This window comes from Pyrgilauda ruficollis, unplaced genomic scaffold (genome assembly GCF_017590135.1).
Source record: "Pyrgilauda ruficollis isolate IOZ18807 unplaced genomic scaffold, ASM1759013v1 scaffold2, whole genome shotgun sequence".
Lineage (NCBI taxonomy): Eukaryota > Metazoa > Chordata > Aves > Passeriformes > Passeridae > Pyrgilauda > Pyrgilauda ruficollis.
In genome coordinates, this window is record NW_024519206.1 from 13,703,028 (window position 1) to 13,718,627 (window position 15,600).

Consider the following 15,600-nt stretch of genomic DNA (forward strand, 5'->3'; position numbering starts at 1 on the left):
TTAAAAAGTGTCTAGAATAAAAGCTCTGACTGTTCCACCTGTATTTATACAACTATTTTGGAGACATCTAAGCATGGGAAGGCAATAAAAACTTACAGGAGGGAATACAAAGCAGGACACAGAGATTTTATATAGACTTACACCAAAAATCTCCTCAACTGCGGTAGAGTCACTCTGAGGGGGAGATTCTTCATCTTATCAGCATCCAGCATTTAGCCTGCAACATGACACTCTAAAAGTAACAGCTCAGCCTATGAGGTTAATACTGACTTGGCATTTCTCCTGCAGAACATTTATCCTGAGAATGGAAAACCCATAAAACATCCCAGAAGTCAGAGTACACAGAAAGCTGAGCAGAGCCAGCTGTCCTTATTCCTTAAATCCATTTGATTTTTTTTCTTCCCCAGGACATAAAGGGTTTTTTTTATTCTAATCTATTGCTTCAGTAGTCCAGCCAAGATTCGCTGCTTTCCCTTGGTGAAAATCCAATTGATTGTTTGGGTAAAGGCTGTAAGAATAGCTGTGCAATATTCATCTGTAGAAAATCAGGAGGATTTCTTTTAGAAAAATGGAGATTCCAACATAATTTTCTGGAAAGGAACAGGCCTCCAACTGAGGTATGAACATATTTTTTTAAACCCCTATGAGACACCATCATCATTATTTGCTTTTCAGACACAAGGAGCCTGCTGTTCCTTGACCTCTCATTAAGAAGTGGTCTCTGAGCACAGCAGCATGGTCTTTAAACAAATCATGTTCCATTTTTGGAATTAGACCATGTTCTAATAATAATCTTAATTATCACTTAGAAGGCACAATTACTGTCCTACCCATACTGCCAGGTAGTAATAGAGTTTCGGGTTTGTTTTTTTTAACAAATACATGCAAATTGCAAGGTACAGGCTCACTGAATAAACTGCAATGATGAGATAGATGAGATACACAAATCATGTGAATATGAATTCCAAAGTCGATTTAAGAATTCATAATTAGAAAAGACAGAGATTTAGCTCAAAAAAGTTCACAAAACCTAAGTCAAAATAATGCAATTTAATGCAGTGAAAAACTTTTCAAGAGGTGAGTAGCAACAAAATGAAAGGCACAATTTCTGATGGACATAAGGAAACAAACACATTCAACAGCACTGTTTCAGCATGTTTCAGCATGTATCTATATTCCATATCCAGTCTTTGACTTTTCAACAAACCAATGCCATCTGAGCTTTTCCTCCTCTGTCACCCAGCCTCTAGTGCACTACAATTTTCCCAGCAGGACAGGAGTGTCCCCTGCTATAGTTTGTGCCCTATGGCTACAGCCACCACACAGAGATAACAGGTCATCTCCACGTCACAGAGGTCAGCACAGATAATAAAGGCCCATTAATATCATCCTTTCACAGCGCTTTTGAATGAACATCAGACAGTTTCACGAACAGAAACATGCAGCTGTTACCTTTTAAATAACTGCCACACAACTTGGCTTTCTCATCAGGTTTCCCACAAGCATTTGAGGAAAAAATGGGTCCACATTGCTTCAGCCTTCAAACTGAAATGGTTGCAAGACAGGCCCATGTGGATCTTGTGAGTGCTGCCCGTGGCACAAACATCGCTGCCACAGAGCCACACACGTGAGACTCAGAGGGAAGAGAGCACAGAAATCACCACCTCCCTGAAGTCCTCTAACTCTGCTCACAGATAAACAATGAACACAGGCACAAATGGTTAAGAAAGCAGTATTTATAAGGGAGCCTAAAGGAATAATAAAGCAGTATTTAAAATTACTTTAAGTAGCTCACCTTCGCTTTAGAATTAAAATGCTGGCAAAGCCTTCTGAAGATTTTATAAACTCCAACACTTCGACAAGAGACTTTGTCATTAATTCTTAGTACATACAAATAAATTATTCATTAGTAGAACTCACATTTGGGTTTTATTATACTCTGTAAAATATACAGGAATCTTGAAGTACTGAAAGAGTGCAGGTAAATACAGTATTCAAGCAGTCACTATTTCTATGTACATGCTCATTAATTCTTCAAAAACCTCACAAAATTATCAAATAGATCAAAATACTGTCCCATGTTTCCACACTATGTTCAGAAAAGCAGATGTTAATTTACAATATCAAAGATTTCCAGTTTCACAATACAAAAAAAGGATAAAAATGAAATTGGAATCAGTTTGTAGTAATTTATTTGTACTTTGCCACGACACGCAAGAATTCCTTGCGTGTACATAAACAAATCCATTTGAAAAGTAACAGTTATAGTTAAAGCAGAGCCAAATAAAGTAAACTCATATTTAACAGACAAAACTTCAGCTTACTTATGTCAGTTTTTCATTCTTCAGGCAATTAAAAAAACCACAGTAGTCTGTTATAAATAAAAAAAAAATAAATTGGGCAAGTCTGAACTACATTACAGGGACCTGTTTCTGCTGTTTATTTTCTAAATGGAGCACAACAAAGATACACAGCTCTTCCCACAGACCAGACACTGTACTTTTTTCTCTAATAGGGAAATATACTTTTAAATTCACCTCCCCTCCTCCCTCCCACTGTAAATCTGGGATTAAAAAAAAAAAGTGACAGGGATATACAATTTTAATCTTACATACAAATTTATGATGTAAGGAAGTAGATAAATTACTGAAAAGAACTCTCAGTCACAACAGGGTTATTGAGACATTTCAATTCCATTTTTTATGCAGTTTCATAGTTTCCTAGTTACTCATGTATTTTTAAATTAAGAAAAGTTCCATCCAAAACCGAAAAGTTAAAAAAAAAATCTGTAACTGTGCAACAATTACTTCTTCCCTCCCACATCTCCCACCCCTTCCTTCCCTTATTACACTGTACATTTTTCACCCTGACTTCACCTTTTTAGCTGGTTTAATTTTAGTATTATAAAAGTATGACAGATAATTTTCACCTAAAAGAAAAAGAAAATAAAACTTAAAAGCACATCTGCTTTTTTTTTTTTTTATGGTACATTTAATAGTGTCGGAAGGCTTTCAGATGATTAAAAAAAAATAAAATTCAACATTTAACCCCAAATCTAAGCTTCTTTTCCAGAAGTAATTAAGGTTTGGTTGAAATAACTTCTCAAATAACCTATTCCAGTTTTCAAAAAACGCATTTAATTAAAAAAATCTTTAAGTTATTTGGTCCTTTGGCAATTTGCAGCACAAACAATGCCTACTGTACCAAACTCATTTATTGCCTTCAAAATGGTTTTAGGTTTATTGAGAGCATCTGAATCTAGCATCCTTTGTCTTGTTAATTTACACCAAGTTGGGTGCCCAGTCTGCAGGAATTACTCCTGGCACCAGAAACAGAATGGTAGAATACAGTTAAATAAAACAGTTTTGACATTCTTTATTTTTTTCTTTTTTTGCCATGGATTCGAAGTACTTATTCAAGAATTTATGGTTCTTCTGCAAAATATGCTCTTAAAAATCTTCCTAGAGTCTCACAGATTTTTTTTTTCTATGTAACCACAATAAAAAACATCTTCTCAAAGGTGTGTCCTCCTTCTGTATTCAAACAGCAACAGCTTTCTGATAGCACGAGTCTGACCTTCCAGCGTGAGGGTTCACTCAGACCTACAAAAAGTATCTTCTAATAGGTCTCAGAATCTGAATCATTGAGCTCGTCTTCTTCTGTGTAGGGGTAGCCACCTGCCCTGCCAATGTTGTTGAAAGTACAGTAGGAGCTGTGGTCACTCCTCATGATTGGCAAGGAGTCGAAGGTGACAGTTTTTGAGGTGTTGGTGTAATGATTAATGGCATTGAAGGTGAGGGAGGGCAATGTGCTGCTCGATGAAACAGGCATCATGGTGGCCAGGATGAGAGCCAGGCAATCGGCCACGTCCTTGTTGGGCGCACAGGCCAAAGCCGGCGTGTAACCTGCAAATCGAGAGAAAACAAAACCTTCCTTTAAAATAAAGGCAATGGACAATTTTCTCCAAGTTCATACAATCTTTTAGCTGCAAAAGTGTTTTACATTGCTTAGTTCCGCACTGTTTAAAAAACCAAAAAAATGAAATAAATGCATTATCAATTAGTATTTTTAAACTTCTGGTTACAAAAACAATGTTGAAATTAATGGCCTTTGCAAAAAAGATGTAATTGCTTTGTTAGGCACAGCCAAACACTCTAGGCCAGTGAGAAAAGCCCAGATCTGAAAATGGTGAGGAAGTCACCTGGTTGAGGAGAGACAACTAAAAGCAGCCAACAGGGACAGGTGACAGCATTCACTAAAGAGCTACTGCACAGACTACAGCTCTAACATTTCTTCATCCAGAATCTCCACCACAGCTGCTCATCACAGACAGGTACTTCAATATCACTGTGCTATCTCAGTAACAGCCTGGCTAAAGGATCAAGACCAGTCAATTGAAAAGGCAGAGTGTAATTACTTCATTACAATAGCGTAATAAACTTCATTACAATATTCAATAATATAAATTATAAAGCCAATGCCTGATTTTTATTTGCATGGTATCAATTAAGAAATCCAGAGAAGTTTGAGTAAATGCCAGCTAGGTTAGGAGGCTAGAACTTGCAGGGAGACCACTTGGATGCCCAACTGGTCCAACAAAATTCTGCCAGGCATTGCTGCTGTGACAACCCCCAAATGCAGGAGGCCTTGGGCTGTGGAATGATTTGCAGTCAGGTCACGTAGCTGTGACATCTCTTCTGGGTTTCTGTGGCTCTAATAATCCTCTACCATTGTTCCTTCTGCAGCTTCCCCTTCTCTGTGTACTTGCCTCTGTTCATTCAATGTCAAGAAAAATGCTTCAAATTCTCCTCAGCAGAGATCTGGGCACTGCTCCTGTCTCAGGTTTAGCCATTTGGATGGCGCCTGAGGGTGAGTTCTGGCACAGGTCTCGGTGCATCTACAGCATCAAGGGACTGTCCTTGGTGGTGCCACTGGCAGCTCTAAAAGCAGGGCAGTCCCCTAAGTACCTCCACAGATCACAGCTAATTCTGATGCCAAGAGCAGGACAAGTTCCCCTCCCTTGCTCCACCCTGCTGCATCTTTCACTGTGTGGGACAGAAATGCCCACAATGAGCTCAACAGGAAGACTCATATTCAGGTACATTTGGGAGTCTGAAGTCCTGCACTACCCCGAAGTCCACAAGTTCAAGGTGTACAACATCCAAGTAAAAAGCACACAAGTAATTTTAAATAATAGATGGCTTTTATGCAAAGTGCATTATAGACTTCTATTCAGACTTTAGGAAGGCAGGGAAAACAAGGCAATGCTCATTCTACCAGCAAGTGTTTCAACTACTTCAAAGGAATCATCATTATTTTAGAAGTAGGTCCAGATCAAGTTTTAGGACAGAGCTCAGGAGCAGTTACTGTATTGTACAATTGCACATAGGTATTAAACCAGTAAGCACATAGCTTACAGTAAACCATAGCTAGAAATTAGGAAAACAGCAAACAGGGGACGGCCTTGCAGTTGAACTGTTTTTCACTCAGGACAGACCTTGTGCTTGATGCTTTGAACAGAGCAAGACAAGAGTCCCTGCCCAAAGGAGCACACAATCCAAGGAAACACAGATAAGTCGAGCACAGAACGCACCAGCTGACCATGCGATAGGGCCGTACAGAAGTGCAGCGCAGCGGATGTTTTCATTGTTAGTAAGGTACCACAGCACTTAAACAGCTCAGAGTTAACAGTGACAGTCTGCAGAAGAGATACATTTTGAGAGGATTCAGAAGCAAGGGCCAGGGCTCGCCACACCTGGATCATGACTGCATTTCAGGCATGTAAGGCAGAACAGAAGGCTCAGAACTGATACTCAGATGCACACCATTTAATATCTATAGCTGCTGGAGGTTGTATGAAGGTAAGATGACACACAAAGTAAGTTTATTAAAGCTGGTCATATTCAACACCATTCCTTTCACTAATGTGACTTGATAAAAGTTCAAAGAAGAAAACCAAGCAGTCATCTGCTATTTTAAGGGTTTTTATTTGTTTGTTTGACCCCTTCCCCCCTCCCCCCTTTTAAAGACTTCTAGGGTCTTGAATACTCATGTTCCTTCTGGAGCAGCGCATCCCAGTTCATCATAAAAAGGTCAATGTAAGGATTAAACAAAATATTTGCTTCTGTTAAAAGTTCTCTGTTCTCTAAAAAACTGTGTTTATAATTAATATACAATTGTAGGTCTCGAGCTCCTGGCTTTCATAAGCAGGAATGAAACACCCCAGTTTTATTCCTGCCTTACACATAGCAAGATGAAGTAACTGCTTACACCACAGAAGACAGACATCTGTGTCCTCCACCACATTAACTTATATTAACTCCACTATATCAAATTCAAATTTATAAGAACAAATTGCAATTTTATGTCACTTAACTGCAGAGTAATAATTCAAAAGCCAGGGAAACAGCAGATATAAATACTTTATATTTCCTTTGAAGACGATGTTGGTAAATGAACTGACTCCACTGAAATACTCTTACTCAGCTCCTCTGTAATGGTCCCCATAATCTGCATTTGTGCCTGTGTAATGCTTCACAGAACAACAATAACAAAATATTTACTATCTTCATTTGTAGATGGGGCAATAGAAGTAGAGTGAGTTGGGGCAGCATCCTTGCACAACAAAAACAAGGGGCTGCATGAGGGACACTGACTTAAGGCTGAGGCTCACCCTGCCCAAATGCAGAGCTGCTCCCTCCCCTGGGGCTTAAAAGTTGCCAGGAAGGCGTCCAGAGGAAAATCAGAGGGTTAGTGATGTGGTCAGTGCAATGAGAGCTCTCAAGATCAACTGAATGAGGTATTAACACTGGGAAAGAGATGAGAGTCTGGGGCAGAAGTCATCTTACAACTGCTTGCAGAAAAATTCCTTCCAGAAAACTGGACATCTCTAATATAAACTAAAATACAAGTTAAATACTCAGGAAAAAAACCCCACTGCAAAACAAAACACACAAAGAAACCCCCCCGCAAAACGTTGGTTGAGTGACAAAATGAAACTTCATATTGTGTCAAGTGAAAGAAAAAGCCAATAATTTCTTTTAAGATGGGCAAATTTGCATCAATAATGTCCATTTCAACAGAATTTTTGTAGATGAAGATGATGGCAGTTTCATCATGACTGGTGCAGAAAAATGGAAAAAAAAAAGAAAGAAATTTGAATACGAACTGTTATTAACTGTGACCCAGAGCTGAGAATGAACCCTCAACACAACTGCTTTGGGGAAGTATACTGGACAGTTAATTTGCTCTTTCAGTTGCAGTTAATCTATTAAGAACCAAGAGGATTAGATTTTTTCTACTGACATTAGATCTTACACAAAAATGATCTCACCATCTTAAGAGATGCTATATGACAAAAGCAGTGTGACTTCAAATCAGAGTTTAAAAAATCTTATAAACTATTTATAAACTGAAATGCAGGAACTGGAGTGATGCTGGTTTTTTCCAAAGCTCATGTTTTTCAATAATGCTCAGATATAGCAGCAGAGGACTCAATTTGTACAGCCATAGATACAAACAGAGACTGCTTGCAAAAAGTCAATGTAGTTTTTACAGAAAGGACAAATTCAAAGACAAAAAGTGGATCATGACTCCGTAACAGCTGAGGCTCTGCTGGTTACATGTTCCATATATCAAGACAGGTTCCATGTAAAACACTAAAACTTTCTAAAACTAAAATTAAACTCCCATATAATCTAATTCTATATGAAATGCCAATCTTGTCTGGCATATCACTGAACTTATCTGGACTATGCTGAAGTAAGAGAATGTCAGTGTTGTGATCCAAAATATTCCACTGCCTATTTCTTGAGTCAGAAAAAGAATCCATCAAGGCTTCTTAATATATTCTAAAGGCTGCTTAAAATTTTATTAAAAAAAGCAATTGCTATTAGAAAGAACCACAGTGAGGAAAAATACTAGATAGCACTCAGACTTACTTTAAAATTTAAAATGTGAGCAGAATTAAAAAGAAGATTTTCAGATCCCCAGGCTGCCAGGGTACTTTGACACAAATGTTTTTCCTCTGTTATGTCAAAGATCCATCCTAACAAGGGACTGGCTGGCTGTATATGAGAAGCCCACAAAAATGCAAGTGTCTCCAGTCAGCATACATGTGATGAGAAGCAAAAATAAAAAAGATATATCTTTCCATCTTTTCATTTGAGGGAGTTTCTTTTAGCACTTACTCTTGTGCCCTATTTTAGGCAAGGAATGATCTTTAAGTCTTCCATGTCACTTTAAGCAGTGTAATTTGAGAAACACAGAGAGAAAGTCACAGTGAACAGTAAAAGAGGAAAAATTTTCCAAACTGGAAATATAATTAGAACTATTAATTAGGCACATCACTTTTGGAATAAAAAACAACAGACAAACCCAAACAAAGTCAAAAAAGCAAACAACCCATTGCCTCACCCCCCCCCCCCAAAAATCCCAGCTACTGCTTTCACGGCATGAGAGACAGAGTCTAATGCTTTCAAAAGCACAGCTTTAGAGGACCACAGATATCTTACATGAAAATATGTGAATTATTCAGTAAATCTAATTTTCTTTGTTTTACAAGATGCAGCATTTATTCTTGTGATAAAGCAGTTACTTCTTACTTCTAAGTGCCAAAAAACTCTGAAGAGCCAGAAGCTTGAGAACAGTAACTGTGAGCTGTAAATCATACTAGCTTTTAAAAGCTAACACCAATATACCTACTGTGACAAAACGAATAGCAATTCAATCCAGCTTAACAGCTGAAAGTTATATTTTACTTTGAGCATTATGTTTTTCTGACCATTTTTGGTATGCCAAAGCTAGTGCATTTATAGGTGCATCATAAAACTACTTTTATAGTGCATCATGAAACTACAAATGCAAGCCAAACTTTTCTGTGCCGTGACCTGCATCATTCTGAAAGTTTTCACTCTCCCTACACTTCTGCTGCTTTGCTAAAATGATCCACCACCAACGCATTTTTTTCTGTAAGGGCAACCTACTGCAAGGCTCATCTGGAGTTTCCAGAGTTACTGCTTTTCAGGGAGTTGAGTTTAGAACCACAGTTCCTTACAGGAAAACAAAGTTAGATTTTTCTTACCATTTTCATCTACAGCAAGTACACTTGCTCCCTTCCCTAAAAGCTCTTGAACTACAACCGTTAGTCCATTTCGAGCAGCAACATGCAGAGGTCTGTGAAGACAAGCAAACTCATATATAAACCTTAGAACAAGTCATGAAGTAAGATAGGTAGCTTGCATCTAGTTAAATGTAATACTTATACTTCTACGTTATTTACACATGATATAAATGTTGTAGCTGTAATAACTAATATGGGAAACTCAGCAAATCTCTTTTCTTATTGCAAAGAAACCCTACAATACCAACTGTGAGCTTTCTTCTTTCCATGGCAGCACACAGTGAGGAAGCAGCTGCTAGTAAAGATGTTCCTGCTTATGGACTTTACCATGTTAAAAAGTCAGAAACACTTGGCACCCTCCTGTTGATAAATCCCCCACTCAACTGCTGTAACAGATACTGTCTCATGTGAGAGTAACTGCATATCACTGCCAGCAGTCACTGGAGCTCTAACAGCAGAATGGCAGTCGTTTGCTGCTACACGTAAGTACCCATAAGAGATGCAGAAGCACTTCATCAATCTGCCTTCTAGAAACCACTATATTCCATTGTGATTAGAGATGAAAAAATATTTCACAGTATAATGCATGAAGCGAGAAAAGCAGATTACTTTTCAAAACCTCAAACTACTAACCATAAATCAATTTTGTGTTGACTTGCTCTACAAAGGAAAGTGTAGCTTTATCTCAAATATTCTAATTATATCTTTTTCAAATGCAACAGTTTTTCAAAATTGGCTCCCACTGGCTTAAATAAAACCTTATTATCACTCAGCAGGAAATAGAATTATCAGCTTACTTCCCTTCTGCTTTATATTGCTCTTCATTCATTCTAAGATTCCTGAAGTTGTTTGAATTAACTATAAGCTGGAAACAAATGTCTTACTTATATATCAGAAATGCAAAAGATACAAACAGGAGCAGCTGTATCTATGGTGCTTACATTGAAGTATTAAAAATACAAGAATTACCACACCCCACAGATATACTGAAAAATGTACTGTAATTAAAATAATTTTAATGTAGAGACCAACAATTTTAATGCTTATCTTGCCACAAAGAAGGACTTTGTTTAAGCTGTTCAGAAAGTCAATTTAGTTATTAAACATTTGCTAAAGCAGCATTATTTAAACAATGGTTACAACCTTGCCATTTATATAAAAACTTTATAGACGTGCAAATGTGTACCTATTTTATCCCATAACATCTCTTGATAAAACTATTTGAGCCAAGGCATGTGGGTGAAATTACATGAGCCTGTGGTAGCATACTTTCCCACATCTGTTCCCATCTCCTTTTTGCTTTTCCTTCTCCCAAGACATCCTTGCTTAGAGCCAGAAACGAGGCAATCAATCCTTTCCTGCTTTCTGGTTATTTCATGCTGCCTGAGGTGCACCAGGGTGAGCAGCAAAAGCAAAGGAAGAATCCTTACTATTTTAACTCCTTAATTCAAGCAGATCTCAGGGAATACTTGGAACCACTGTATGAGCTTGAATATGGCAAGATTCCAGAAGGGATGTAAGGCCAGAATAATATATGAGCTGCTTACAAGTTCCAGTGTAAGGTGTTTTTTGGTGTTTTTTTTTTTTTATTTTTCCTAAATGGTCTGTGACATCATTACTAAAGCAGTCTAATAATTCACGTGCATAACTCAGCTACACATTGTGTGTCAAGTATTCGCTGAACACAAATGCATTCTCCAAAAGGAAAAAATGCAGAAGAGTCATTTTAGTAGTCCATCTTGATTGGTATGACATACCATACATTTCTAAGATTTCCTGCTGATTTAGGCTAACCAAATAGGTTTAATTCTACTTGAGAGATGATCTTCAGGAAGGTTTAAGAATAGTGTATTCTCCATGATATTTAATAGAAAATAATGTTTCATCCTTAAAACATGAAACAGAAAGCATGCTGAAGAATAAAAGCACACTTCAGGCAGTTGTTTCTTTTTTGAAGTAGCTGTCTTTGAAGACCAAGTCTTAGTTTGCCTCAAGTTGTTAAATGAAGTCATTTTTAATTTAAATACTGGATAATTTTTAAAATAGAAAAATCTTAGTTTATAGGTAATCTCAGTGGATTTCAGTAACTCCACACATGAATCGCAATGGTGTAAGTTTTATTTATCATCCTATTCACCCACAAGAAAAAAAAACATCCAGAGCTTTAAATATGAGCAAAACACCCTTTTAATTCCAAATCGGTTCAACTCTTGGTACCTATTAACAGTTTAAATCCAATGAGTTTGAAAAAAAAAATCTGAAAAATACTCCTCTTTCTGAGCAAGACACACACCAAGAGTTCATCTTTCAATCACACTCCCTGCTGATACGTACGTTTGCAAGGCTGCGTTGGTGGCGTTGATGAGGTTTCTATCCGTAATCTTCTCCAGGATTAACAAGGCACTAGTTTCATGACCCTTAACACAGAACAAACATCTGTCACATAACAAATATTCTTCACAAATTGCTTTGAGTGTTTTCTCAAAGTAACAATACTTTCCAAGAGTGCTTGATAACACAAAGCTCAGCACTGATAAGTCAGACCGTGCACACACCTTGCTGCAAGCCAAATGGAGTGCTGTGTTCTTAGAATTGTCTTGCAAAGTCAGATCAGCCTTAGCACTGCTAACCAGCACCTCTGGGGAAATAAAGACTTTTATTAACTAAATGCATAGTCCTTAAAATACAAACAGCAAAATGAAAACAGAATTTAGGCAAAATATATTCACAAGAACATTAACTGTAAGGCTACTTCACCCACAGTAGGATTAACAGAGCTAAGAGCAGAAATACATAAAGCTTTCTCTTTACCAACTGTATTCGTCTGTCCATTTTCTGCAGCCATCATTAAAGGTGTTTTCCCAGAAGAATCTACAGCATTTACTTGAGCACTGTGACCAAGCAGAAGCTGTAGACACTCAACGTGATCTGTAAAAGCTGCTGCATGCAGAGGTGTTCTACAACAGACCAAAAGACAATATGGCCATGTTCAGCCATGCTTTCTACTGTATTCAAAGGGGCATCCCTGCCTGTGATCTTACTAATAAAAAAGACTCTGCTGTCTCTCTCACTGATCCTTTGCAATTAGTATTGCTGGAGATGTGACTGCTGCATTTAAAAAGTCCCTTTCTAGGTTCAACTAATGCCACCCACACAGTTTATAATAAAGATACAATTTGATTCAGAAAAAATAAAAGATGCATAAAGCTCTATCCACAAAGTGATAAAATTGAAAACATGCTCTAAGTTGCCTGTATAATAAAAAGCCGATTCAAATTTACTGAATCACAACGGGATTTAAAAAAATCTAAAATTTATTTCTAGCACAGAATAAAACAAAAACTTTCAAAGAATAAAGCAGGGGGAGATGAGGAATAAACGTTAAGTAGCAAATACAAACCCCTCAAAGACTGAGAATTTAGCACAGCCATTGTATGACATTACAAACATTATTTCTGCATTTGCACTCTTACCTTCCTTTTGAATCTGTTGAATTTACAATACCACCACCTAGTGTATCAATTAACATTTCTGCAGCACCTTCATTGTCATTTATCCTATAATGAATTAAACAGACTGTTATTTACAGAATGATAAATCTTTTGTTAAATACAGCAGTGAAATTTATGAAGAATAATTTTGTACTTCCTTACACAGCACAATGCAAGGGACTGAAAGAATTTCCTTCCATTTTCTGAAAAACTTCCTGTTCCAGGAGCAGCTCTACACAGCTGTCGTGACCTAAAGCAAATGTACGAGTTAGGTATTGAAAAGAAGGGAAAAGGTCTAACTATGGCTTACAATGAAAAATATGTATCTAAATTAGATTAAGCACTATTGTATTTGAAAATTTCAAAGAAAGACTGGTTATATTCAACAGGGCTGAATATTCAACATATATGAACCAATACATTCTTAGACTCCTGAAAATCAAACTGACATGTAATACTGTAAACTTTATGAAATTTATAAGGTACCTCACGCTGTCTGAAGAACATCCAGAACACCTAATTGAATTCTTTACACCTCTGCATTTCAAAATCTTCTGTACATTCATCACTTTGTCTCCATGAAAACAACTCCACCATTTGAGGTTTATTTTTGTTCCACATTTAGTTGAAATTGTCACCCAGCTGCATCAGCTCAGTAGTTAATCACTTAATAATAATTGGTGAAATGAAGGTTTAATATCTTACTTCTTGATTTTTCTCTATCATGTCATTCAGAGAGGAAATAAAAACAACCTCTACCATGTTCTAAATGAACACACAGAACAAAATTTTTAGCAAAGGAGCTGAATGATTTTCCTACATTTTAAGGTCTCCCTCACTCTCAAATGCATGAAAAGTATCAGTGAAAAAAAAAAAATTCTTATTGAATCGGTTTTATATTTTCTTATGCCTACCATAGTTGATATGAAGCAAGTTTAAAACACATTTAATCTGAAACCATTCCTCCTTATGAAAGTTATTTTTCGGAATGTGTGTGACACATTTCTATTCAAAGATATTATGCTGAATTTCTTTAAAGACTCTTTGAGGCATAAAACTAAGCTAGTATATGATAAAAATGTAGGACAAAAGTAAACATCTCTTATGTATTAAATGTTAATACATTCCTCTTTAAGTACCATGTCTGTCATTTTCTCTCATTCACTGAAAGGAACTGAAAGAGGATGGACTTCCTATGTTGCTTTTCTGTTAATACTAAGCTATTAACACTTCTATCCCAGTATCAGCAAATAGATTTAGAGCTGTATTTCAATGCAGTTTACCATTATAGCAGGCCCAGTGCAGTGATGTGTAGCCGTGATTGTCTGCCATTGCAGGTGCTGCATCCACAGAAGTAGCTGACTGCAGCAGAGCTCCCAGCACACCTATATGGCCACACGCAGCTGACAAGTGGATGGGGGTCCGTCCCCTACAGTCCCTCAGTAAGGACTTAGCACCATGTTGGAGCAATGCTTCCACACATTCCTCATGCCCAGTAACTGCCTGTCAGAGGGAGACAGGAAAGGGCCAGTTTGAAAATATTCATGTATGTAAGCCAAGGTATGGAACTCAAGCAAGCAAACCTCAGGCAAATACTTGCATTTTTAAGGGTAACAAAATAAGCAAAGTAAGTTGCTATTTTTCCTCCTAAAAACAGACATTCTGTTGGGAAAATAGCAATGTATTGTAATACTTATGTCAGAATATTTTCTTGCAATAACACTGAATGGAATAGGAATAACTACTAATCTCTTGGGCTCATTCAATTGTCTTATCTGGCAGACACTATAAACAAAATATTTGGCACGTGGCATGTATCATGCTTTTCTTCCTCCCATTAACACTACTTTCTCCTCCACAAAAAACTATACTCTAGGACCTCGACAGTCAACACTTTACAGCAAGATTAGGAGGTTCTAGAAGTCCAAAGGAATTCTGAGGGTAGGTAGTAAACAGACAGAATCAACCTTTCGAATGCAACTAAAAATGCAATTAACAATTAAAATGGCAAGATGAGAATAATGAGACATTAATTAACACTACATATTAAGCTTTTACTTGAAATTAGCATGTAGGAAGCTGGAAATGAAAGAAAGGGAATATTCCCTTACCCCTCTATGTAATGCTGTCCTTCCCCACTTATCTTTGGCATCTACATTTGCTCCTTTGTTAAGGAGTGAATAAACACAGTCGGTGTGCCCATTGAGAACTGACAGCATCAGAGGAGTCCTAAGCAGAGACAGAAATAAAGTGGAAATTTACACTTGGAAATTTAACAGACTAGCACTCAGCTCAAGCATAACAACTGCTATCCTTCACTCAACACTGTTAAGATTTACATCATCAATGACCTTCCACTCATTTGCTTTTTAGATTCGAGAAAATAAAGTAACATGCCCCAGTTCAGAAATCCTGATTAAGTAACTAGAATCCATTTTCTCAGCATCTGGGCAGTAAGACACATTTTAGTCTCCTCCCAACTGAACATTTTTCACTCTCAAGTTTATGTTAATTGGAATAATTTCCTTTTAAAGTAAGTTAAAAATAACTACTGTAATATATATTTTTTCTTTTACAAAATGCAATAACTTGTGTAGAACACGATGTCCATCATTTAAACTCACTGTCCATTTCCATCTTGAATGTCCACTGCATTCTGTGGCTCTGCATTTCCTATCAATAGCCGCAAACATTCTGAATGACCATTTGTAGCTGTAAAACATTATAAAAATATGAGGTTTACATTAATTGCCTTTGAGTAGAGAGCTCAAACAGAATGGCAACCTACTTGCTCAGACTAAAGTCCATTAGCTTGAAAACCCACTGTAAAATTTTACCATTGTTATAACTTAAATTAAAATATGAATACTAGAAAATTTCAGAAATGAGGTATTCTCAACTGTACAGTGCTAGAAACAACTGATTCCAACTATCAACTGCCAACAGATTTTATGTATATATATATTAATGAGGTTGCATATATTAAAA

The 15,600-nt window shown here is 37.1% G+C and overlaps 1 protein-coding gene across 5 annotated transcripts in view; it reads right to left on the reverse strand.

Annotated features, from left to right (window-relative positions):
- Nucleotides 1-1,035: 1,035 nt before the first annotated feature.
- The window catches only part of ANKRD28 (ankyrin repeat domain 28), a 117,948-nt gene continuing 103,383 nt past the window's right edge, over nucleotides 1,036-15,600 (reverse strand). For 4 of the 5 annotated variants that reach the window (XM_041466192.1, XM_041466191.1, XM_041466193.1 and 1 more), the window contains exons 19-28: nucleotides 15,237-15,324; nucleotides 14,724-14,841; nucleotides 13,896-14,115; nucleotides 12,775-12,862; nucleotides 12,595-12,678; nucleotides 11,933-12,078; nucleotides 11,677-11,759; nucleotides 11,456-11,538; nucleotides 9,083-9,174; nucleotides 1,036-3,905 (exon numbers count right to left, since the gene is read on the reverse strand). In XM_041466192.1, the coding sequence (XP_041322126.1) occupies nucleotides 3,619-3,905; nucleotides 9,083-9,174; nucleotides 11,456-11,538; nucleotides 11,677-11,759; nucleotides 11,933-12,078; nucleotides 12,595-12,678; nucleotides 12,775-12,862; nucleotides 13,896-14,115; nucleotides 14,724-14,841; nucleotides 15,237-15,324 (1,289 nt within the window). In that variant the 3' untranslated portion in view covers nucleotides 1,036-3,618. The remainder of the gene's footprint in view (nucleotides 3,906-9,082; nucleotides 9,175-11,455; nucleotides 11,539-11,676; nucleotides 11,760-11,932; nucleotides 12,079-12,594; nucleotides 12,679-12,774; nucleotides 12,863-13,895; nucleotides 14,116-14,723; nucleotides 14,842-15,236; nucleotides 15,325-15,600) is intronic. The other variant, XR_005955004.1, reaches the window with a different exon arrangement.